At 35.1% G+C, this 24,560-nt stretch overlaps 2 protein-coding genes and 1 long non-coding RNA gene across 11 annotated transcripts; 2 read left to right on the plus strand and 1 right to left on the minus strand.

Moving 5' to 3' along the window:
- The first annotated feature begins 7,478 nt into the window (after window positions 1-7,478).
- On the plus strand, window positions 7,479-9,816 carry LOC113692246 (uncharacterized). Its single transcript, XR_003448893.2, has 2 exons — window positions 7,479-8,940; window positions 9,057-9,816. It is a non-coding gene; the product is annotated as an uncharacterized lncRNA (long non-coding RNA).
- On the minus strand, window positions 9,187-15,003 carry LOC113692245 (uncharacterized). The gene is made up of 10 exons (XM_027210635.2): window positions 14,942-15,003; window positions 14,727-14,807; window positions 14,511-14,635; window positions 13,723-13,823; window positions 12,701-12,896; window positions 12,519-12,611; window positions 11,873-11,932; window positions 11,637-11,711; window positions 10,220-10,300; window positions 9,187-9,681 (listed from the first exon to the last, which is right to left on the minus strand). The coding sequence occupies exons 2-10, from the start codon at window positions 14,797-14,799 to the stop codon at window positions 9,319-9,321; spliced, it is 1,167 nt and encodes a 388-aa protein (XP_027066436.1). The 5' UTR covers window positions 14,800-14,807; window positions 14,942-15,003; the 3' UTR covers window positions 9,187-9,318.
- Window positions 15,004-15,195: 192 nt separating this feature from the next.
- Window positions 15,196-22,005, plus strand: LOC113692243 (uncharacterized). Of its 9 annotated transcripts, none has more exons than XM_027210629.2 (11): window positions 15,201-15,216; window positions 15,806-15,906; window positions 16,307-16,451; window positions 16,532-16,618; window positions 17,111-17,238; window positions 18,280-18,376; window positions 18,453-18,530; window positions 18,629-18,854; window positions 19,627-19,850; window positions 19,927-19,991; window positions 21,660-22,005. In XM_027210629.2, the coding sequence occupies exons 2-10, from the start codon at window positions 15,806-15,808 to the stop codon at window positions 19,948-19,950; spliced, it is 1,110 nt and encodes a 369-aa protein (XP_027066430.1). In that variant the 5' UTR covers window positions 15,201-15,216; the 3' UTR covers window positions 19,951-19,991; window positions 21,660-22,005. The 9 variants fall into 9 exon arrangements, with proteins under 9 accessions (XP_027066434.1, XP_027066430.1, XP_027066426.1 ...); XM_027210625.2 differs by lacking the exons at window positions 15,201-15,216; window positions 15,806-15,906 and adding exons at window positions 15,232-15,449; window positions 15,966-16,040; XM_027210627.2 differs by lacking the exon at window positions 15,201-15,216 and adding an exon at window positions 15,234-15,616.
- Window positions 22,006-24,560: the final 2,555 nt, after the last annotated feature.

The raw sequence follows: 24,560 nt of genomic DNA on the forward strand, positions 1-24,560 counted from the left end.
ACGATTTATTTGACAAAAAACTGCAATAATAATAAAAAATACATAGAACATATCACAAATTCATTTGATTTGAAAAATTATTAAATTTAACAAGAGGTACAAAACAAGAAAGATTAGGTTGTGTTTGGATTGCATTTTCCGTCATTTTTCATGGAAAAATTGCTGTAACAATTTGATATATGTGAGAAAAAAAGGTGATAGGGAAATGTGATCACGGAAAACGACAATATTTTTCGACGAAAGCAAGCAATCCAAGCAAGGCCTTGCATTATGAATTACAGACTATCACAATCTGATTAATTACAAGAATTGCACCATAAATATCTGTGCATGTATATTCTCACGGATCTACAATTCAATTGGTTCAAGTTCAAAAATGTTAAAATCTGACGAGAAGATTTGAAAATTTTCAGATCTAACATATAGAGACCATTGATTAAGTAGATACAATCTATATCTATATGTATTACAGAAGGGATTTTTAGCAGAGATCCTCTCAATGGTTTTCAAATTTCTCATTCTTTTTTTTCTAGATTTTTGTATTTATTTTAATACATAAAAGTAGTGGGTTATAACAAACCCGATCTCCAATCAAATTTAAAAGTAAAACATTCCCACTATCTATTTCATAAACCGTTTATAATTTGTTATTTATACTTTAAATCCTTTTTACTCCTCAATTAAAGACAAATGCTCATTCGTATGCTATTTTAATACAATGTTACATTTTTATAATTAAAAAATTTTTATCACCGAACTAACCCTATAATTACCCCTACAAATGAGCTTTGCAAATTGTAATCACGTTTCAAAAAAATCACAAATGTGCAATTAAATGTAAAGTTGAGGGGGTAATGTACAACTAAATGTAAATATACAATATATTGTATATAACATTTTATTTGTTAAATAGGTACAATGTTAACATACAAATCAAAAATTTCAGTGGTAACATGCATCTTAATCTACAGAACAGACATGCACGATTCGTATTTAGTTGTGATGCTTATTATCTTAGAGAATTACAAAGGAAGGTAAAATTTCTTGATATATGTTTATTTTTTATAATGCTATTTATAAACTATTTAAAAAAATACACTAATTTTGAATTTCGCAGTACTTAATTCTCAGGACAATGGTGATAAATTGTTCAACCAACGAATCAATTTATGCAAAGATCATGCATTTTTATTTGTAGTACGCACTTCGCAAAATTCAATAGAATTAATTAAATCACCAATTTTGACTTTCGTACTAAAAGTTGATTGGTGTAAAGAGTATTCACACCTTCATGCAAGATTATCAAATCGAATGCATAATATTTGTAAGTATTTCATTTTAACAACATTTAATTATATTCATTTTTATTCATATATCATTCATTTTTTAATATAAATTTATTTTATTTTTTTAGAATCTATCTTTCGAAAATATGGGTTTTTGAATGATATATACATTCTATTATATTTCAAACTATTGTTAGATAGATATTACATTTTAATTAAGTTGATACAATTTTTTAACTTTTTTAATTTATCTTTTTATTTTTTTTCAATAATATCAGTACTGTGCGTAGTACGGGTATTCACACTATTTGGTTAAGTAGTCATTAGGGTACAAGAAGATTCTTTCTTTGTAATAGATTCCAAATGATGTATTTGTTAAAGTGCTGGCAATAGAATGAACTGTGTGGGCCACAAGCACTGATGGTTTGGTAATGACATCGGTGGTGACTATTTGAGCGCATCTAAATTTTGATGCAATTTAAAATCGTTATCAAACAAGGGACTTTCGTGAATGTACACATATCCTTAGATTCCTTTCCCTAGCGGAAAATATTCACGGACCTCATATTGTTCACCAAAAAACATAGAGTATTATTTGAAATATTTACAGTAGTACTTTTTGTGATGTGATGTATATGAGATAAAAAATAATTAAAAATATAAAAAGATGAATTGAAAAATGTATTTATGATGTAAGTGAAATATTATTTGGACAGTGGGTTATTTTTTCAAATATCTTTGCTTGCATCACCATTACAATTTCCAATACAGCTTTTTATATCACATACATTAAATCATAAAAAAGTGCTACAATAAAAATATCTCAAATAATTTATAATCCAAACAAACCCATAATATTTGGGATAATTTAACAATCCAAACACACTCGGTGCCATTTATTTGTTTAAAACAAGGAAGAAAAACACCATTTATTTTAGTACAAAGAGAGGTCTGAAGAGAACTCCAAGTTTTGAACGGAGAAGGGGGGAAAATTAAATTTGAGAGTCAAACCAAGAAACTCATAATTTCCTGATTAATATCTCCATCAAGTGTAGAACTCGAAAAATTTCACCAAAAATATGTAGGAGATATATTTGATAAAAATTAATGTATATGTAGAGGCAATTTACACACATACATAAATGGCATATGTCAAAAAAAAAAAACGATAACAGCAGTTGAATTTATGCCTCAAATAATAAAGATCATCATTCTTCATCGGTTATGTTTAGTAATCAGAAAATTTTTAGAGCAATGTAATAGAGCATTTGGTGACATATTATTGTATTGTATAGGCCATTTGGTTTCATTGGCCTATTGTATATGCCGTGAACACGAGGCCCACAGGTGGCGTTTATCAAGGATTGAGACGGCGGTCAAGTTGTACCGCATTAATATCGAATAGTGTGGCTAATACATTTCTTAATCATCCTTTGAATGGGTCTGAAAAATGGAGCTGTTGCACAGAAAAAAGAATAGTAGCAATAAGTTGGTTATTAAACGCCCCCCAACTTAACCTCCAACATCTAGAAGCAGCGGCCTTTCACAAAAATGAATCAACTCTGCACTGCAGGCTTCCCTTGTACGCGGAATTATGGATATCTAGAAAAGAAAAAATTGAAGCTGAATTGCCAAAGTCTATAAGTCGAGTCAATGGAACGGGACGGTCTTCCTCGCCAACAGTAATTTCATGAACACTAATTTCATGAAACTTCAAGTCCTCATATTTGATCTTAAACACAAAAAGAAAACAATTGATAGAAAAGTTCGTATACACCTTTCCTCCAGAAATCACGCGGGTCCGTTGAATGGAACTGTAGTAAGTTCTGCATAATTTTCAATTCAAACGGACTCCGGGTATGACAGTTCGATTTAATCGGTCCAACTCATGCACTACAAAAGAAAATGGTGGAAAGAGGGGTATTCCTGTAGTTTGGTTGAGAATGTAAGGATTAATGCGGGAAAGGGACCAAGGCAAAGACGGTAACAAGCTCTGGCGTGGCGGGAGAAAGTGGATTTCCGGCTTTCCCACGAGTTGGCAGCCGGTACTGAGTTCTGAGTTCTGACACGACCCAGGTGTGGTGATGAAATGATTGTTTAGTCATCAGTCAAAGAAAGTCGGCTTTCCAGTTGCGTGGTTTCAAATCCGGGAATCATTCCCTTCCCTTCTCTATCTGCTGTCTGTTACCTTTTCTTGCATATTTCTTCTATTGTTTCTTCTTCTTCTTCTTTTTTTTTTTTTTTGGGTAAGTATCTATTTGTTCTTTCTTTTCTTCCTCTGGGGAAATCGTTACTGTATCTAATGTATTTTTAATTGGGTTAAATACCAAAAATTCCCCTGTGGTTTGCCTAATGTTCACTTTACCTCCCTATAGTTTGGAAACCTACAATTTGACTCCCTGTCGTTTCAACTAAAGTATATTTAACGGAATTTCTGTTAGATTTTCACTTTAGGTGAAACGACAGGGAGTTAAATTATATATTTTCAAATTATAGGAAGGTAAAGTGTACATTTGACCCTTATAGAGGGGTAATTTTGACATTTTCCTTTCAGACTTTAGTTTAGATGTTTTCCGTTAGACTTTTACTTTAGTTGAAACGACAGGAAGTCAAATTGTAGGTTTCCAAACTATAGGGAGGTAAAGTGAACATTAGGCAAACCACAGGGGAATTTTTGGTATTTAACCCTTTTTAATTCATGCTTTTCCTTCAGGGTATCTAATCACTGATGAAATATTCTGACCTTATTCATGGGTTTTGGAATGTTGTCGTTTTAATTCAATTCTTCTAGAGAGGAATGAGGAAGCGTGACTCTTGCCAAATCTATTCAAATACTAAAATGTGATTTTGCTTTAATAACTTACCTTCTGCATTCAACTTTCTGTAATTTGAAGTATTAAACAAACAAACAAAAATGTCAACAAAAACACCTGTAGTCACATAACATCAAAGTATGCATTATTCATATTAAATCGATAAGAAAAGCAGTAGAAGAACGCAGAAATTTGTTTTTAATCCCTAAGCTTCCCAATTTTTCCTACAAATTGTGTTTAATAATCATCGTAAGTAAATTCCTTCCTCGTGGAATCTCTTATGCCTAAACGAATTTGAAATCAATTTTTAGTTTAAATTTACTCATTTTAAAATCCATCATCTAAGATCCTTTTTCGGATCCAAACGCAACCTCAATTGCGTGGTAATTTCAATGCTTTAGTAGTACCATTTTGTTTATTAAACCTTAATTAATTCACTTCCAAAAGTATAGGAATATTCCATTAACCAATCACAGTTCACGTGCATGACTTATCTTGCGCAATGAATGAGGATATTTGAGAATTAGAGTACACTTTTTTTATATATATATATTGCAGCAAATCTGTTGGTCCACGAAGTACTAACAAACACGTAATGAGATAAACTATCTTATCAAAACCAAATAAGTTACTGAACTCTTATTAGAAAAACCAAATCCATTAAGCATATATCCAACTACGAACCAAGAATTGTTTAAATACGAAATCCCGTGGGCAAGATCCATGAATCATCATGAAGTCTTAAAGGTGTGTTTGGATTGCAGATTTTGAAAGAAAAATTGCTATTTTTTTTTTATAAACATATTTTTAAATTATTTTTTTGTCTCACGTATATCAAATCGTTTAAAAAAAATGCAGACAAATGCAATTGAAACAAAGTCTAAGTTTAACAAGATCGATAAGTCACTGTCTGATTTTGACAAAAAAAAAAGAAGAAAGAAAAGAAGTCACCAGCTGACTGACTCACGTTACTAAATGCCTTTTATATATATATATATATATATATATATATATATTAACTACTGATGAAGGGGTTTGTTTGGATTCACATGATTTCAGATAAAAAAATTTATTTTATAAATTTTAATTATTTTTTATTTTTTCAATCACTTTTTCATCTCATATATATCACATCATAAAAAGTGCTACGGTAATTATCTCAAATAAACTCCTATTCAAACGAACCCGATATTCCATAACGACATTTGTCTTGATTCCTGAAGTATCATCTCCTTTTACGGAATAAAAATGTAATGTATGGTTGCAAACCAATTCGGAAGCCAGTAGTTTTTTCAATATATAAAAATAATATAGATTGCATAGGTTTTCCTCCGAGATTATTTGTTTATAAATCTTTTTATCAAAGAACAACATGCATGAATTCCAAAAATGGTTTTCATTTAAAAGAAAATTTAAGCACAAGTTTCTTACCATTTTTTTTTCTCTTTTTCTACTAAGGTAGTTTAAAGGTCTTTCTCTCTTCCTTTTTCTTTTATGCCAAAAAATATGAAACGGACATTTCATGAATTCATTTATGAGCAAGCCAAGTAAGATGTTCTTAATGGCTACTGGCCCTCTTGTCGCTCAGAATTCATCTAAAAAGGCTGCAATTGGATTGAATACACGGTCAGAAAGTGATACACATATATATACAAAATCCCACTTCAACACAAGGTGCAGTCAAAATGGACCATAAGCCTCACAAGTTCCCGTTTAAACCAATTGAGGTAGAATGGTTATCTTATCATTTTTTTTTATACCACAATTCGCCTCATTGACGCCCTGTTTAAATTTACTTATATTATACTTTTACTTATTTACACCTCCAAAATAGAAAATACTGAAACTAGGAGAGGGCAGCAGATCAAGTTGGCTTTGCCCAATCCCAAACCAAACCCCGGCTAAACTTTCAATCACGAATTTCGTTGGGTGGTGGGGTTCATAGTAAAAGCTACAAAGGCAAAGTACCATCATGCCTTAAATATTGGAACTCCCGCCCACCGACAACTCAAAAAGCGGGTCCAGCCAGAATAAATTCCTGTCGCCTTTCCGTCTTCCTACTTTGGAAGACATTAAAGGCGTTAGGTTCTGATGCCTTTTTTTCTTTTAAAGTGTCTACGGGTTCTGATGCCTAATGCCATGTACCAAAATAGTCGAATATTAAATGGGTGCAATAGTCTAGTACCTGTCTACAGGTTGTTTGTGTTTTTTTTTTTTTTTTCGACTATGATAATATTCATTTTACTTTACGGGAGTTTAAAGAGATTATAAAAGGAATTAATAGATATACAGAGTTGACTATATCAAATAAATGATTTGATATTTTCTTTGAATTTTTTTGAAAAAAGATCAAAGAGGTGATATAATACCTCCTTTTAAATTTCTTTTTAAAATAGATGACATTCAAACTCCTGTCTATGGTCCAAAGACAGACTTAGGTTTGATGGCCTCTGAGCTTTACAGGTTGTTTGTGTTCAGAATTTATCAACTGCATTCGGTTATATAAAGTTCCAAGGTAATATCGCACGTGAGACAAGAAGCTGATCATTTTGGTGCAAACGTACCGGCTGATGTTACTATCATCAGACTAATACTTTCTAATATATATCATTTTGGTGCAAACGTACCGGCTGATGTTACTATCATCAGACTAATACTTTCTAATATATATATATATATATATATATATATATATATATTATTTTTATACACGTACTATAAAATAATAATGTAGAGTTCAATAAGATATTTCATTGAATAAATTCCATTACAAATATGAGAGACTAAAGTTTATTTATAAGATTCATTTATAAAGGTCATGATCTTATATTTCATAGAAAAGAGTTGAATTAATGTGGAACAGATATTTAAAAAAATGTGTTACTTATTTCAAACTTTTACTAATTTTGAATTTTTAAAATTTTTGTCCTTTATCTTGTATTCTCTTCGCATACTTGTTTCTTGGTGGGAGACTTATTTTGAGAAAAAAAATCTTTATTAAATTTTATATGAATGTGTAAAATATAAAATTAAATTAGTATAAATTATTTTTTTAAAAATTAAATGATAAGTAGGGCGGGTATCCGTTGATCCGACCCTATCTCAACGAGCATACTATAATTAGGTACCCATTGATGTATGGTGTGAATATCAATAAAAAAAATGATTGACTTGTAAGGTACGGGTCGGATCAATCAAACAGTGGACAGGTTCGACTCGCGCCCACCCTTACTTACTTTAAAGTAGAAGATTTCTCCACTACGGGCACTTAGTCCCAATGTGATCCCCAAGAAGGTGGGGTTTAAAACATTGAGAGGGTTCCAACTGGGTAAACGTAGCTCCGCCCAAGTTTTGAATGGCTAAGCTAAACTCCCGTTTTCAGTACAGAATATCATGTGTAGCATATATATTAGATGCACCATTATAGAACATTCTAACACTTCCTCAATTTTGTGGGTCGTGTCAAATGGATGGCATGAGCAGATTCATTAAAACACAGGAGACCGCGATTCCAAGGAGATTTTGTCATCATACTCAAAAGTAGTTGCAATATTTCAGATAAATTGGGAAGACGGATCAGCTCAAGCATATGTACATGTAATCGGAATCGGAATCTCGCTACACGACAGTTAATGTCTTTTTTATATTTAAAATTTTATTTTTGTACATTTAACATATGTATTTAGTTTCCCCAGCACAGGACAATCTTTATTACATTGATAACGTGCATAACATTAATCCCTCTACTATTGTTATTGAAATTCACAATTTTGATCAGAACTGAACTACGCATGAATTTACGAGCAGTAGTAATTGGTTAGTCGATCTGTACAACTATGTGCTTGCAATTCATAAACAAGGAGAGAAAAAGATGAAAAAAGAAGAAAAGATACAGAGCCTTGCACTTGTATGTCAGGAAAAGCTGGACTTTCAACATTTGGTGGGTTGGTCGGACAGTCGATGATGGTACAAAAAATATGTATATTTCCTGTCAATCTGGCTGGCTGAAGGAGGATAAAGTTACTTTAGTGAAGGTGGAGCGGTAACATCAACCGCTTTCATCTGTGGGGCTACAAGTTGCATCAAATTATAGCATGTGGAACTACTGAAGGAGGAATAATGGACAAGGCACCAATGAAAAGTAATGGTAGTGTGATAAATTTGTCTTTACACAAGTAAGGTGAACCAAGACAAGACCAGAACAGGCCAGACCAAACCAAGAATGGTGTTCTTGAAAAAAATGATGCTGTTTTATCATGTGTGTTTATAAGAGAAGCTATCATGACTGTAATGCTCTTCCATAGCTTTTCTCAAGAATGCAGAGAATTAGAGATGCAGCTCTTCACACTAACAGAGAATCAGAGCTGCAATAATTTTTTTTTTTTTACTTTTATCTTTTTTGAAATCAATCAAAGGTACGAAGAACTTTGTAGTTGAGATATTGATCATTGAGTTCTCCGGATACTGTAATTCCATTTCCCTACCAACATGTCGTGAGTGTTTATTATCCCAGTTTTGCTTTGGGCTGCAAGCATCACCTTGGTCTATGCTATATATCTTGTATTGAACGGGGCTCTTTCAGGTTATCTTGGGTGTCAGCTAGTTGCTTCTTTTCCTAGATTCATCAATTTCTGAGTGTATCCAAATATCTACAAAGCGATTATATGCATTAAGTATGATCTTTCGGATCCATACCGATCCATGCCCTGCTTATACTCATATCAAGCATGTTTGGCCCGTAAACATGGCAGCAATATTCATGTCAGTCCAACTTGCAAGATTGAGAGTTTTGCTTGGACTTGGACCTGCGTCGGTATAATTCATTGGAGACCTCTACAACTGTAAGTGGTATTGTAACAAATAACTCAATGGTTGAAATTTAGTCCTTCTGTTCTTACATTGCAGTAGATATTGTTGGATTTTGGCGTGTAACCCAGCCCAAATTGTTGTTTTGCAGTTGTTATTCAATTTTACACATTTGACGTGTTCCTGTACATAAATGTATTTCTTCCAGTTCATGCATTGTATCAGAAAGGGCAAAAGTGAAACAACTCATTGCAATGGGCTGGATCAGTTAAGAGAAGACAGGACAGGACATGGCTATCGCCTTGGGGTATCACCAGCAATATAAATTCAACAAAAGAGCATTCAGTTACATGTATTGATGCTCATTTAAGCTCAATAACTGCAAAATGCTACAAAATTTTCGAGTATTCCCACTACACGGAATCATGTACGCTGATTCTATTGGTGGTTTCGTTTTGAGATAAACATAAACTGGCTTTCTCAACTATAACATTGCTGTCGCAGTCAATTCTGTAAGAGACATCCAGGCCTTCCAAAATAAGGTGATAAATTACATCGTCCGAAGAAATAGACTCCCCCCCACCTCCCTGTCCAGAGATTTCATCATCTTCATGGTCCTCCAATTTTGCAGCAGTGTCATTTATGCTGTCAATTCCAGTCCTAGTTATGGAATTATGTGGTCGGCTTCTTTGAGATACTGATCGGATATCCCATGATAGCACCTGCTTTATCAAACCTTCAAATTCATGTTGGGAGGTATAGAGAGACCTTTTTTCCTGTAAAGGGAAAGTACTAAGCTTTTAGTAGTGGCAGGAGACACAGCATGATCCCAAGTAGATGAGATATTCACTAACAAACGTGTCCGAAAACTGGTTGAATGAATCTTCCATTTGATGGCTAGTTTAGAAGAACAGCAGTGTTTACAAATATCCATCGCCAGACTTTCTTAAAAGTCAATAGGTTTTTTATTTTCTACTGGAAAATACCTTTAGTGAAAGTTGATTCACAAGAGTGCAGTTCAAACCCAACACAGAAGCATATAAACCAAATTTACAACTGTATCTTATCGGGGGAGGTCACAAAGTGAATTAGTAGCCAAGCGAGATACATTCACCAAGCCAAATAAATGGAATTTTCAAATCAATGAGTTATTCTTGCAAAAATTTTATGGCGACAAAATTGCCTAGTCATTTCCAAGACTGAAGAGAACAACTTCAAGGCCATGAAATAACCCAGCAGCAGTAAGACAGACAACAATCATTGAAAACAGAAATACGAAAATAGAAAATAAAAAAACAACATAAGAAGTCTCACCACAACTGGCCAACAATCAGCTAGACCGTCAGAAAACCCCCGAGAGAAATTAATGGAAGCTACTGCCAACAAGTTGTCTGCCTGTAAATCAATTTGTTATGGCTTTTTAACAAGAACAAGGTAACAGAACAAAATTTCCAAATTGGCAATCCTTTTTTTTCCCCTTTCATCAACAGGACAGATAGAGGTTTTCTTATGTGCTGTTTACCTTATTTTGGTCATTGCACTTTATAAATTCATCTAGACTTTTTTGTGCTCCTTGAAAAACTATGATATGACCAAAGTAATTCCTTAGCATATATCACTGTCTTCATAAAATATTTCCATAATTTTGATGTCTAAAACCAAAATCTGTATCCATTATTCACACTTCACTGCAGTGCCAGAAAATTAAAGCAACTATTCGAGCCTGCTGTTTGAAAAGGAAACTACCATTTTTAACCTGGCTAGCCTCGACAATGACACCTTAATCAAAACATGAGATAAGGCATGGCAATCAAAATGTACCAGCAATGTTAAACAATCTTTCAAGTTGCTCATCAAGTAAGTTGATTCAGGCCTACAAAGGAAACTCGTTTCATAAGGATGCTGTACACTAATTTAAGACAATCATCTAAACTATGCAAATTGCATCAATAAATGGTTTATCATATTAACTTTTTTCTTTTTTGGTTACATCATATTGACTTACATTAACATACAGATTGTTTTCAGCTTTAACAGCCATATGACTTGTAAACCTAACTCCATACTGAGTGTAATTAGTGTAGTCAAAAGGTTTGCTTTAGTGCCCAGTAATAAATGACTTCCAAGTACAAACGCACCAACCAATACATCTTCACTACCAAATTTTAACTTGTATTTTATACTAGTTCAGTTGCTTTCAGACTAATATACCTGGTGAACGTTCTTCTCACGAGAGATTTCAAGAATTGTCTTAGTCAATGAGATCGAAGGCACTGTTCACCAGCAGTAAGATAAAAAGTACAGGAAAAGGCCCCAAAATCTTAATGAACTAAACTACAGTAAACTCAAATCTGCTAAAAAATTGGAGCATCATAGCACCTCACTAGTACAAGCTATATCTTCCTTTTCTCTTTGTTTCTCTCCTAGTTAGAGCTAAGATATTCACACCAGAGGCTCATACTAGCTGTCGGATACCTATTTCAGCCTAGCTCTATTTCTGGTGAAGCATCAATATTATGTTTACAATGCAAATCATTACATCAAACCAGAGCTAAAGCATTTTATGCCCAACTGAAATATTTTCAATGTGTTAATTGTCCATGCTACATCTGATATTTGACATCTCTAACGTATGAATAGTAATGGAATATAGGCATGCTATCAGAGGAGAATTTCAGGAGTACATCTAATGTGTGGCTGAAGACTAGTAATAGATAATTCACAATGGTACCTTCACCCATTCAGGAACTGCCGCTTCACTTACGCTGTCACAGTATGGAAGGTAGGGCTTGACATCCAGAACAGGCTGGTAATGATGTAGAAGTGATAAGCCACACTAGTGGGATAGTGTTACATATAAATAGAATACTGTACTGTGCATGTAGAAGTAGTGTATATCGAGCTGAAGAATAATGAAGAGAAAATGTAACTTGGTTTAACTAGTAATGAAGTAACAGAGAAACTAACAGTCCCATCAACTAGGTCCACACCAGAAAGTAAAACTGTTTGTCCTTCCACTGAGTCCACCTAAATCATAGATAGAGTGCACTGACATCAGCTATTAAATTCTCCATTTGCCACACATGTTTAACTTTTCCCTACATGCATCAAACTTTAATAGTTCTGTTGCAGAAACAAAAGACAAAAGGATATCTTTTATTTCAATGCATCATCCAAAATTTTCTTTTGAAGTGCCATTGGAGACCTGAAGAAGTCTTTTGGAGTGCCAAAAGAGTCATTCAGGTCTCTAAAAGTCCTTCAAAAGAACATCTGCTTCAAGAAAAGTATAGGTTTCTGTACTTTTGGAAAAGCTTCTCAGAAAGTTAGGTATATGAAAACAAAAGCAGCCTTCAAAATAGCAGTGTTTGTTAATTTCCATGATGTCAACACAAACCAGAGATGGTAAAATATGAAACCAATTAAGCCTGTTTCTTCAGCTTTGGTTATACATTTTTGGTAACTGCTAATCATCATACTGGGATGAAGCCCACAAACTTCAAATGCCCATGCAGCATAAGCACATGAAAGGGTGAGTTTGCTCCTGTTGATTGTTTGGAGCATATGACCTCTGACATACATGATGTGTTAGTGTAACAAGCAGAAATGATTGTACCTTTGCCACAGTGAGGCCAATAGGGCATGGGCGATGAGGAGATCTAGTGGCAAAGACCCCTATCCTCTCACCTTTCAATCTTGGCACTCTTACCTATTTATTGGATGGACTCTAGTGTGAGTAGAAAACATGCAAAAAAATGATTAATGCAAGCAAAAGAGAATAAATTCATAGCACAAAACCTTAGCCTTGAATTTTGACTGGGATGGATGCTTCCACAACTTTTCCAGGTCTGTGTTGAGATGGAACACATAAAGAATCCAGCAATGAGAATACCTTTCAAGACCTTCAAGAGATGCTGAAGGAACCCGAGCAGCATCAAACTTTAACCGTGCCCTTGCAAGAGGTACAAGTAAAGGTTGTCTTGGTGTCCCATTTCTGGAAAAACAAGAAACATACATTAGTGAGAAAAACCAAGATAGCAAGGTTATTATGGCACTATATCTATTTGCATTTGACAATTTGATGTAAAAAGCACAAAACAGACACTGGCATAATAAACTCCAGATTGATGATGGATAAAACATTTTAATTAGCTAAGCTGGTGACGGTAACCCAAAAATTCAGTCACTGAAGAATGTCCAAATCTGTTTCAGAAATTTTCAATCTGCAACTTATGAACCTGTGTTTACAGGATTTCATTGTCCCTATCCTACTGCTCTCTCGGTCTCTACCTGGTCATTAGAATAAAAATGCACCAACTATTGTAGCATTCTTTTGAAACCATATCAGATATAGAGATGGAGATAATGGACATAACATCACCATCCAGTATTAACAGACAATCTTAGCAAGTAGTTAGCCATTTCCTTCTTTAAGTAGTCGACATAATGTCAGGATTTTAAGTACCTGGATTTTTAGAATGAGGGAACCTGGGGACTTTTTACTGTCCTTCACAACTATACAGTACAAATAGCTTTTTTCCTTTCTTCCTTCTTTTTGCTTATATACCCTGCATTTACATAATATTTGTGTTGTCAGAAAGATTCAATTTCCTCTTTCATGGTTCTTGCACATCTCATTCATTCTTTCCAATGAAGGATTCCAAACAACATATTACAAGATTGTAGCAAAGTACGAAAAGCTAACATTGCAAACTCAAAGGGTTTGGTGCTAAATATCTGAACAATGCATTACTCAACAGGCAAAATTTTACAGTTCCTTGCTAACAAAAAATTTCACCATGCATACTTCTCCTGATTACCTTGTAGAGAAGCAAGACTGGATTACTGCAATTGGTGCCATGGGATATGAACTCAACTCGTAACTTTCTGAATTTTGCTGAACCAATGCTTTCCTCAAAGCCTACAACATCAATTATGAGATAGAAACACTTCACGAGACAAAAGACAAAACGTATTATGTACCAGAGATCAGAGTATCACATGAATTTAATTAGCCACAATTTTCATTAAAAAGATTAGTCTACATTACGAAGGTATGATGTTCTCCTCATATCTGAGGTTTCTTTCTTCAGTTTTATATCATGGAGAAACAACCTCAGAAAGGCATTATGTAGCCATGTAAATATAATCCCTCCCTAAGAATTACCCCTATAGCAACAAGTTGTCTTTCCCATTCTAGGTGATCAATATCAGCCAGATCAATGAAGCAACTACAGAGTCTACAATAGAAAACTTCCAGACACACAACTAACAAAATTCCCTTAATCAAGATTATACTGTTGAAGACTGACAAGCAGAGTGGAGCATCGGTACAGGAGGAGCCAAAAGAAGAATATATAGCTACTTTTTATTGATTTAGAGCATTTAGCAATAACAATCTGTTAAACGAACTAAAGGGCAGCTCTTTCCCCCAAAAGATATTTGCTGTGATGTAACTGAAATTCCAACCTCTACATTCATCATTCTGGGCATGGAAATTTCTTCCAAATTTCTGTTAACTGACGGCAATCAATAGTTAAAACTTAAAAGTCCATCCAAAAAATTCACCCACATTAGTGGGTTCTGATGACTAGAGAATCTATTATACCTGCTGAGCTTTAATTCGGCCTTGCCTCTCGGCAGCACACTTTTCCAACGCATTCTTAAGGGATGCTTCAAGTCCTTGAATTCTTGCTTCCTCACCGTCCTTTGACTTTCTTCTCCAAAAATACACTGCAAACCCCAACGGCCACAATAAAGACCAAAACTTTAGAGGGTTCTGTGCATAATGACCAATACTAAAGAGAAGATATAGGAAGAATACCAGTGGAAGCAGAGAGTGTTGCAACAGCAAAAGCAATGGTGAGTGTTAACCATTTGGGGTTGTAGACCGCCATGAACTCAACTGGTTAATGGTAATAAATAATAATCAGAATCCTCACCTTCTAGTTTATTAGTTAAGAGGTTGCATTAAGCACCCTTTGATTTGCTTCAAATCACGCTTTTAGTTTATTAAGTTAAGAGGTTGCGCATAATTACATTAAGCACCCTTTGATTTACTTCAAATTATGCTTCCAACTGTTCCCCTGAACCTTTCTGGGACAAGAACCTTTTCACTGGCCCGCTACTGCACTAAAACTATTGAATATAATAATATCCGCTTGCATTTGAAAACTCCGTCAGCATTAAAATATTTAACTTTAATACCATGAAGTTTGTTTGTTTGAATCATTTTTTCCCCTTTTTCAGCACATGATCAGACACACACCTACGGAGCAGGGTTAATTTAATATGTTTTTTCTCTCTTAAATCTGGTATAAATTCCGCCTAGTACTGCTTCTTTTTTTCTTTTTTTTTTTTACTTCTTCTTGATACAATATGCAAACGTTGAATAAGTTGATATGCATCTGGGATTGGAGGCTTCAAAATGTCTACAATTTAGCAAATTTCTAGTTATGTGGCGAGTGGTATCAACCATTGTGTTTTTTCTGGTATTGGTGATATTGTCATTCTTGCAAAATAGAGGGAAAGAACAGGTTGGTAGTAGGTGAGTACACAATAAAATAAAAATCATGCCTTTTCATCTGAGTTTTGCATCTTTGTATTCTTGCAGTGCTAAACTATCTCACACACTGAAACAAGGGAACAAAGAGAAATCCATAGTTTTATATGCATCAGTTTTCAGTAAAGTAGTTAAAACGTTGACTGCAGGAGGTAATGCTTATTATATCGTTAGACATTTTGTTGATATTTCATATTTGTGGTATTCATATACGCATGTTGGAGTCTTTATTAGTGAGGAGGAAAATGCAATGATGTTTGTCAGATGCTTCTGAGAAAAATCTGTTTTGGTACCTAGGCTGTGCTTGTGAAATTCAAGATTCTTTCTATCCTTTGAATTAGATGTTCACAGAGATGAGAGAGGAAGACAACTTATGCTGTCAACATCTTTCCTCGTTGTTGGCTCTGTTGCTGCTCTTGTCATTGTTGAATTGCTCTGATTGGTACGATTGTTCTTCTGGGGGTGAATAATTTTATCCTCAAAACAAGTTTTCAATTGCAGAATCGAAACTTGCTTCGTACTGTCCCTGAAAGTTGCAAAGATTTTCGGCTTCAGTTCTTCATTTGTTTCCATGAGGTCAACCTTGTTTGTACTGATTTGAGCATATTTCAAATATTCTCCATCTATAACAATGATTGTTTCATGAAGATTGAGAATTAATGTAACTAACAATTTGGTGATTATTTCCCCAAGTTAGGATCCTTACAAAGTTTTTCTTGTTTTCTCTTTTTTCCCCTCATTTGTTAAAAGTTTCTTACACTTAGAATTAACTTTGCTCATTTGAGAACCCTGCATTTCCTCAGATGTAGATTTTTTTTTTTTTTTTTTTTATTGTGATGCAGTAAGTTAGAAAGTGTCCAAGGTAACACTACAGTCTGTTCAGAAATGAGAAAAAATAATTGCTCTTGGGTTCCAGTATTGGAGGAGTTCACTTTTATTGCTAAGTCTGCACCGTTTAATAACTGTCATGCTTCTACCATTGTTGAGGTAATACTGTTTAAATTGACATTATTCAGTCAAATATAATATTTTCTGTGTTTACCACTAATCGATTGTTAGTCCGATAGGTTGATAAAGGTCATTTTTTGGTTGCTTATTTTGGTGGCACGGTAGAGGGAGCTCCTGACGTGAAAATTTGGATACAGACATATAAGGTAATTATATCCTCATCCAAGTAGACTTTGTCAGTGAATTGTGTTACATTTCTTTATAGTGCTGAAGAATGATGATATGGATCTGCATTTGAAGGATGTAAGTTCCTCTGTCTAATCTCCAAGGTTGAAAAGATGAATCAACTGTGTGTTTTTTCTATTTTCTTCTTGCTTTATTGTTTTTAGAGGTCTTCACTTGAGAATGACTAAATGGTACTTGAACGTGGGCACCATTACCTAGATTGCTGTTTTTTCTATCATACAACATCAGAACTTAATTCAACTTAGTAAGGATTGCATCAATATGCAGCTTTCTTCTTAGCATGCCTCCAGTCAAAACTGATTGATGTCTCTATTAGAGAAATGTTGATGTTGGTTTTTGTTCTAAACATTTGGCAGAGAAGAACGAAACCACCTGCCATCAATTACAATTCCAACTGCAATATAACGTTTTCCTTGATTATTCAGTGCATAATGAGAGATTATTCTGAACAGGATGGCCTTTGGAACCCTCCTGTTATTGCAGATGAAGAATACAATGTTTCAATGTGGAATCCTGTATTATTTAAGCTCACCTCGAATGAATTGCTTTTATTCTACAGAATTGGGCAAGACGTTCAAAAGTAAGTACGCAGGCTTTTCATGTACGGCAGTACTGAATGACTTTTATTTTCATACGATTAATATAAACCCTCCCATGATGTTTGGTGCTTTAAATAGTACTACCTGGGTACACGCTTGAAGCCCATAATGGTAATCAAGGACAGGGTGAAAGGATGTTAGAGTTGAAAGAATAGTTTTATAGACTGGAGAGAGGTTGGAAAATAGTATGTATAAAGAGCAAGCGCTAACTTGACCTAGATAAGATTGGAGGTCGAGTAGAATGAATGCTGGAGTGTGGAAGTGAAGGGTCCCTGCTTTGTATGGTCTTGTTTAAATAGGAATATGATGCATGAGAAGAAATTGTGGACTTTTGTGCTAGGAGAGCAACCCTCTTTCTTCTAATTAGCAATTTGGCTCATAAAAGAGGACATAGATCACCCAAATATTTGTACAACCTGCATCTGATGTATCCTAGTATGAAGCTGATAACTCCAAATGTTTGAATTTGATTATGTTACATGCGTTCATCAACACAGCACTACGTTTCTTGTAAGAGAAGTACCATACTTGGTAAGCCAACTAATACATCTGATATCTTCTGTTTTTCTTCTTTTAACCTGAAATAACACTGGAAATAGTTACATTTGCTGCTACATGAGATTATTTAAGCACGTCTGATTAGTTGATAGACAGGACAATCCTCTTTTTTTCCCGCACCCAAAATCAGCAGGGTCTAATCTATATTCGTTGGATGGTCATGAACATAGGCTGTACTAAAAAGCCTCTTTTGGTAGAATCTTTTGTTGTTTTTGCAAATCAGAGTTGAGGGAAACAATAAGCCACTTGAGCACATTATCACTTTTACGTAGTTGCCTGTTCCTTTTACTGGATCTGCGGCTTGGAGATTGGACATGGGATGTTCAACTTAATTGGGCCCCTGAGAGACAAGAATTGAAAAGACACGGAGAATTTATCCACTTTAATTTTCCCATGTGATCCATGCGTCTTCAGTATTCTAAAAGTATCAAGTAACCTTCTGCTTATGATTTCATAAATATCAGATGGAGTGGATTCATGAAGCGGTCTGATGATGGAGGCATTACTTGGAAAGAAAGGGAACAACTTCCTCCCGGTATTTTGGGACCAATTAAGAACAAGGTACTGCCGAATTCGCTGCTATTATGTTGATTCTTTTGAGCTGTGCTTTCTTCACGCACTGATTAATGTTTCTCAGCCCATCTTGCTTGCAAATGGGGACTTGGTTTGCGGATCTTCTGTTGAGAGTTGGAATTCTTGGGGTGCTTGGATTGAGGTTGTAATGATATTTCACTATGCCGTGACTTCTATCTCAATCTTGTTTCGAAGGAACCCATAGAGATAATTGTTAAACAAGTTTTTCCTCTGAAACAGATAACTTCAGATGCAGGTAAATCATGGAAAAAGTATGGACCAATATACATTGAGAATAATCCTCTCAGTGTGATTCAACCCGTTCCGTACCTGACTGCAAATGGAGCCTTGCGCGTGCTGCTGAGATCATTTACAAACATAAGTAGAATTTGTATGTCAGAATCTGAAGATGGAGGTCACAGCTGGAGCTTTGCAAAGCCTACAGAACTTCCGAACCCAAACTCAGGTTGTTATTGAAATAGCATACCTGCGAATGGACATAGATGATAGATCTTTTTAGATTATGGTGAAAGAATGCAAGTAACTATACATAACATCCCTGTCCCAGGTTGAATGTCTTGCTTTTCTTTTCAGTACATTCCAAAGTAATCGCCACTTTCCTTAATTAGAATATTACCAGATCCCAAAAATGTAATGATCTCCTGTGTTTCCCATTGTCTTTATTAGTTTCAGTAACCTACCATAAACTTAAACTCTTTCTCTTGATATAGTATCCTAGCTTCTCCAGTCAAACTCAGACACTAATTAAGTCTGAGGGGAGGTGACTAACCTGTTATAAGAATTTTGTACAACTCAAGGTTATGCACTAGAATACTATCATGAGAACTTAAATTAAGATGAGTATGAAGTTGGGAACTAGCTGATAGAAAGTAGGAATACCTTTTCTATGACATACACGTGTTGGTCCATTTATTTCACAGTTTGCAGGCATTATGTTTTTGTAGATTTGAACCCACACAAGAAGCAGATGTTGCTCCAGGTTTAAATTAATTCCATCTCTTGAACAATTTACTTAGAATGCAACCTATTTGATATGAAATTGTGAAATTTTAGTTTATCTTGTTAATGCTCTTCAATCAGGAGCGCCTTAAACTCTACTGGAAATTATGTTTGCGCGGATTGGACGATGCTACATTGAATATCTGGACCATGCCATTCGTACTGGAAAATGATTTCTAATTTGTCTTGCCCGCTAATGTTTTGAGTTTAATGGTTAGGTATTGATGGGGTGAAGCTGAGAGATGGACGTCTTTTGGTAGCTTATAATACAATCTCGAGGGGTGTCCTCAAAGTTGCTGTCTCCCCTGATGATGGAGACTCATGGCAAGAGGTGACAACGCTAGAGGAGACTGAGGGAATGGAGTTTTCATATCCAGCTGTTATCCAAGCTAGTGATGATCTAGTTCACATCACATATACGTACAACAGGACACAGATTAAGGTAACAAAATTTTGTACGATCAGGTGATGCATTATTGTTGTCGATCCAATGTTCATTCCCTTTTTTGTTTTTTCAGCATGTAGTCCTTAATCCCATTTGATCAAGTGGCGCATTTTAAAGTCAACTCTTGGATGAAAGAAGGTACTTTGTCTCTATGCAAATACTAGAGTTACATGTTATTAGCATTTCTAACACCTGCTTCTTGAAATTTTTTTTTTTCTTTTGAGCGATCATTATATTAGCCCATTTAGATGCAACTGTATTTGCTTCTGATTGTTGGCTGGTTATGAATTTTGTGCCCTTTCAGCTTAGGACTGCCACGCCTTGTGAAATGATTTTTTGACTGTTCATGCAAGTTCTTGAATTTTACCCATTGGATATGTAAAGCTAAAAGTTATGGTCCTAGAGTAAATTATATTCGTGATATGGTGATATGAATATCTAGTGGATGTTCTTCATTTTAGATTTCCTTGCTTTTTTGCCCCTAAAATTGTCGAAATCAGTTTTGGTGATGTTCACTTCATACAAGTGAAGTTGGACAAGCAACTTCTAAAGCCAACCAACTTGGGTCAATATCTAGTGGATCTTTTGATAGCCCAAGTCATGAAGTTTTAGTTACTTTGGGAGGCTAGTTTAGTTGCTGGCTTGTTGCTTCTCCATGTAAGCTACTTCATTTTCACATTGGTACGGTTAGTTCAGACTGAATGCAACGGTAAAAGGATACTCAAGAGACTTAAAGTTGATCCTGAGCAGTGGCCACTGGATGCTCAAACAAAGAGTTGCTGTTTATGAATCTTGGATCTTCCTTTGTTCAAATGATGATAGACCCTTAATATGCTTTGGAGCTCCCTTTTTTTTTTGGTGAAAATTTGGATTGAAGTTGTTAAAAAAAAAAAAAAAAAGTGATGATATATGTGGACCTTGTGGTGAAAGATTGGTGTCAAATACCTCAATGGATAAATACGCAAGAGCGAGCTTTTTAGTACAAGAATCTCTTGCAGGAACTTCTAAAGATGTCATGAAAGCTCAGTTAAGTTGGATGTTGGCTCTTAACAGAGTTCGAAAAAGGGATTCTATAAGCAAATGGATACCTCTTCCACCAGCAAAAGATGCAGCCGGCCAAATCCGATAACAGAGCTGTTGCTTTTGATTTTTCTACTTTTAAATGCTGAGAGCTCAAGTCGATCAACATCTGCAGCATCCCACAAGTTCAGGAACTGATCATGACAAATAGTCGGTAAATTATCATTATCCCAATGGATAACTGACTGGAATTTTGTAGTTTGGGGTGTGGGGAAGGACTTGTCCGGCAGAAACACCCCATTAGCCGACCTTAACAGAGGAAGTTGAATAAAACTTTTTTGATTGTCTGCATTTCACAGTTCTAATGGCATAAACCTGTTGATCATCTTTACAAGTAGGATAAATATTTGAGTGAAATTTGGCTTCCAAGTAGGTAATAACACAGAAACAAGCATAACACAGGTCATCCCTCTGTCACGGTGACCCGAAGAGTATTATAGGTTAGAACTGACAAATAAAACTTAGAAAGATCCACTTAAAGCTCAAATAATTCCTTCATTCTCTGTCTGTAGCTATTAACAAGTACACTATTATTACTCGTGCAAAGATCCTTGTGTTCTTTAACTACTGCGCTGCATGGACATTCTGGTTATATTTTTCTTGGATAATTTTACCAGTTCCTAGCACCATCTCTTCTTAATGACTTCCAACTTTTTAAATTGTGTTCAACAGCTCAAGCGCTTGAAATTGATTTCAGAAATGGTCCTTTTTCTTTTTCTTGTGCAGGTTTTTATCGTTTTCTCGCAGGAGGGAGATGAGGATTGGATGCATGGAAAGGGGCTGCACTTCTTCGAGTGATGAACTTTTTTTTTTCCCTCTGGTTGTAAATCAGTTAACCTTATCCTGAAATTCAAAATACTACTATTTTCTGAAAAATCTATTTCTAAATAAAAATAGAAAACTGAAGGAAAAAAAAAATATCCAAGGAGACAGTTATGTATAAGAAAAGGACATGCCGGTGGAAATGATCTGGCCTTCTGTTGGAACTGGGTTCAGCCCGTGTGTCAGGTGCCAGGACTCTCTTCCAAATAGACCAATAAAGGAAGATTGTTGGTGGGCCAAGCCCATGTAACGTTGTATTGGCCCAATACATTCAGGTTAGCCTATCTGAGGAGCCGCTATTGGGTCTACAGGGACAAACCAAAATGGTGGGGTTTACCTTTTCCTGTTTGTGGGTCTCGCTAGTTCTTCTGGGATAATTATATGGTACAAAAAAGTCAAAATCATGGGAGGCAATCCGTAATCGCTGGTTAAAGTGATTGAAGTTTGACAAATTCCGTAAAGAGAATAAATAATATGCTTTGCATTTTTCTTATGGGTAAATCCATGCCTCCACTTTAGTCGACCAGTGACTTGTATCAACCTTAGGTCGGTCTATGTTTGACTCTACTTTCCTCTCCCAATCGAGTAGTCCTTGGACAAAAGTAGGTTATTTGGGATAATTTTTTTTTTAAAAAAAATACTGTAATATTTTTTTTTTAACGTGATGTATATGGGATAAAAAAATAATTAAAAACTAATAAATTTTTGTAAATAATCCATTATTCAAACTAACATCCGCTATAAGTTTTATACAGGTTCTTGAGACCACTTTTTAAGATTTCGAGCCGCCTTTGAATGGAGCTGCAGCATGCATCCACATTACAAATAAAGTATATGTTATGATGTTATGTCTCTGAAAAAATGATTAATAACACCATGTACGATTATGTAAGCCTAATTAGATTACATAAAAAAAAAAAAAAAGACCCTACTATTTGTTCTTCGATTTGTCTTCCCTTTTATTTGATAAATTCAAAGGAAGATAAGTTGTAAAACAATTTTGCGATCCCAGAACTCGCATTGTTTATATATATATATATATATATATAATTAGTTTACAAGTATGATGCCCATGTTGTTGCCTCCCCAATTTTAGTTCCAACCAAGATTTGGGAGTAGCTGGGAAGCCGAAAATGGAGAGCAGAACATGTTCAACAACCAATAATAAAGTTCAAAAGTAAAAAGAACGCGTAAATGGAAATTGGAAATCGATCTTCACTTTGCCTGAAGAAGTCAGCTGCCTCCAAACGTTCATATGTACTCTCCCTCACTCACATGCTGTTGCGAGCATCTAACCAAAACTACACCTCGGATTCCGGGGGGGGGGGGGGGGGGATAGGGATCGATGCATGTTTTCCGCAGACCTCACTTTTTTGCATTAAATGAGAAGTGTCACTTTTGTTTCTTGGGGTTTTACTTATTCAAAGACCAGAAATAAAGGCAGACATACACATTTTTATTGCCTGCCCCTTTCTACTGAAACTGCAGGGCCAATTAATGGGGTAGGAACCGAAAACGAAAAGGAGAACTTAGATCCCAATACGTTTACCAGCAGCCTCTCGTAATGCCAGGGAGTCCCGGAATCGACATTGTTGACTTGCACATTTCTTTAGGCAAATGCTAAACAGTAATCACACAGAAGCCACAAACTCTTACCAGTCCATTTCTCCAAAGTCCAAACCATTCCTTGCATCCACATTGCACTGGCTTTTAACAAAAAGACTTGGAAGAGGTGAAAGAAAAACATAAAAACTTTCGTGACTTCATCATATGCATTTATGCTTGTGCACCTCCATTCATTGTATTCTAACCACCCAAAATAAATGAAGTAACTAAACACAAGCATTTTTTGTCACTAGTATTGACTCGCATTCTACGGGTGGGACAAAGATTAAGGTGATAGAAACATAAAGACCAAAAGATAAAACATAAATGAGAAAAATAAGAAAGTACTAGAAACTTTAGAGTTGAGATTATGCTGTAACATTTTTTTATGTGGTATATGATAGATAAAAAGATAATTTAAAAAATAAAAAATTAATTAAGAAGAATACATGTGATGAAACGTAAAAAAAAACAGGACCTATCCAAACATAGTCAATTGTTGAGCATTTCAACGAACAACTTCACATGATACTATACTACTATCAGTGAATAGGACTTGTATTATTTTCCCTCAAGATATATGCCTTTCCATGTTAGGTGGTTTATATAGACTGTCTAATAAGGAATTTTCTCACTAACAGATTCATTATCATCTTAAATCTTAATCTCCTTAGCAAATGGATTATATTGATTGTGAAACCATACCTAAATGTCTCAATAATTATCTCTCTTTGAAACACAAGAAGTTAACGAACGGAAGTTTGTAGAACGTCTGGAAGGGAAGTTTATTGTTTAACTAATTATAGCAAACCCCAGATACCTCAGTGCAATTCATTAACTCCCATACAATTAAACTGACGTGTTATTTCCTTGAAGTGCCACTTGGTGCTTGCTTGGCTTCTTAATTGCCTGCCAACTGTTTTTGTCTGGATCAAAGTTCGGGTTTCCGTCCAAATTGGCAAGTTCCAAATTATGGTCGAATTTCCAAGTTTCAGCGATCACAGGCATTGAACTTTGTGTTTGCAGCTGGGAATTCTGCTGTCTTTCCCATTTGGCTGCCTAGCTTGCCAGCTACTCCTCTTGGGGGCTTGATCTTTACTTCTTTTGCCACTGGCCTCAAATTTCAGCAAAATCTGTTGCTAAAGATCCCATCCACACATAACCCTGCCTAAGTATTGAAAATCCCAACTTCGCCTTCTA

The sequence above is a fragment of the Coffea arabica genome, chromosome 6c (genome assembly GCF_036785885.1).
Source record: "Coffea arabica cultivar ET-39 chromosome 6c, Coffea Arabica ET-39 HiFi, whole genome shotgun sequence".
In the NCBI taxonomy this organism is placed as follows: Eukaryota; Viridiplantae; Streptophyta; class Magnoliopsida; order Gentianales; family Rubiaceae; genus Coffea; species Coffea arabica.

What these genes read in the sequence shown, in the direction of transcription:
- LOC113692245 (XM_027210635.2), bottom strand. Translation starts at nt 14,799, where the DNA reads ATGGCGGTCTACAACCCCAAATGGTTAACACTCACCATTGCTTTTGCT. An exon ending in AACACTCTCTGCTTCCACTG is followed by an intron (nt 14,636 to 14,726) that starts GTATTCTTCCTA and finishes TGGGGTTTGCAG; the next exon opens with TGTATTTTTGGAGAAGAAAG. An exon ending in CTGATTGTTGGCCAGTTGTG is followed by an intron (nt 9,682 to 10,219) that starts GTGAGACTTCTT and finishes TTCCCTTTACAG; the next exon opens with GAAAAAAGGTCTCTCTATAC.
- LOC113692243 (XM_027210625.2), top strand. Translation starts at nt 15,304, where the DNA reads ATGCATCTGGGATTGGAGGCTTCAAAATGTCTACAATTTAGCAAATTT. An exon ending in AAAGAACAGGTTGGTAGTAG is followed by an intron (nt 15,450 to 15,965) that starts GTGAGTACACAA and finishes TTTCAATTGCAG; the next exon opens with AATCGAAACTTGCTTCGTAC. An exon ending in TCTTCATTTGTTTCCATGAG is followed by an intron (nt 16,041 to 16,306) that starts GTCAACCTTGTT and finishes ATTGTGATGCAG; the next exon opens with TAAGTTAGAAAGTGTCCAAG.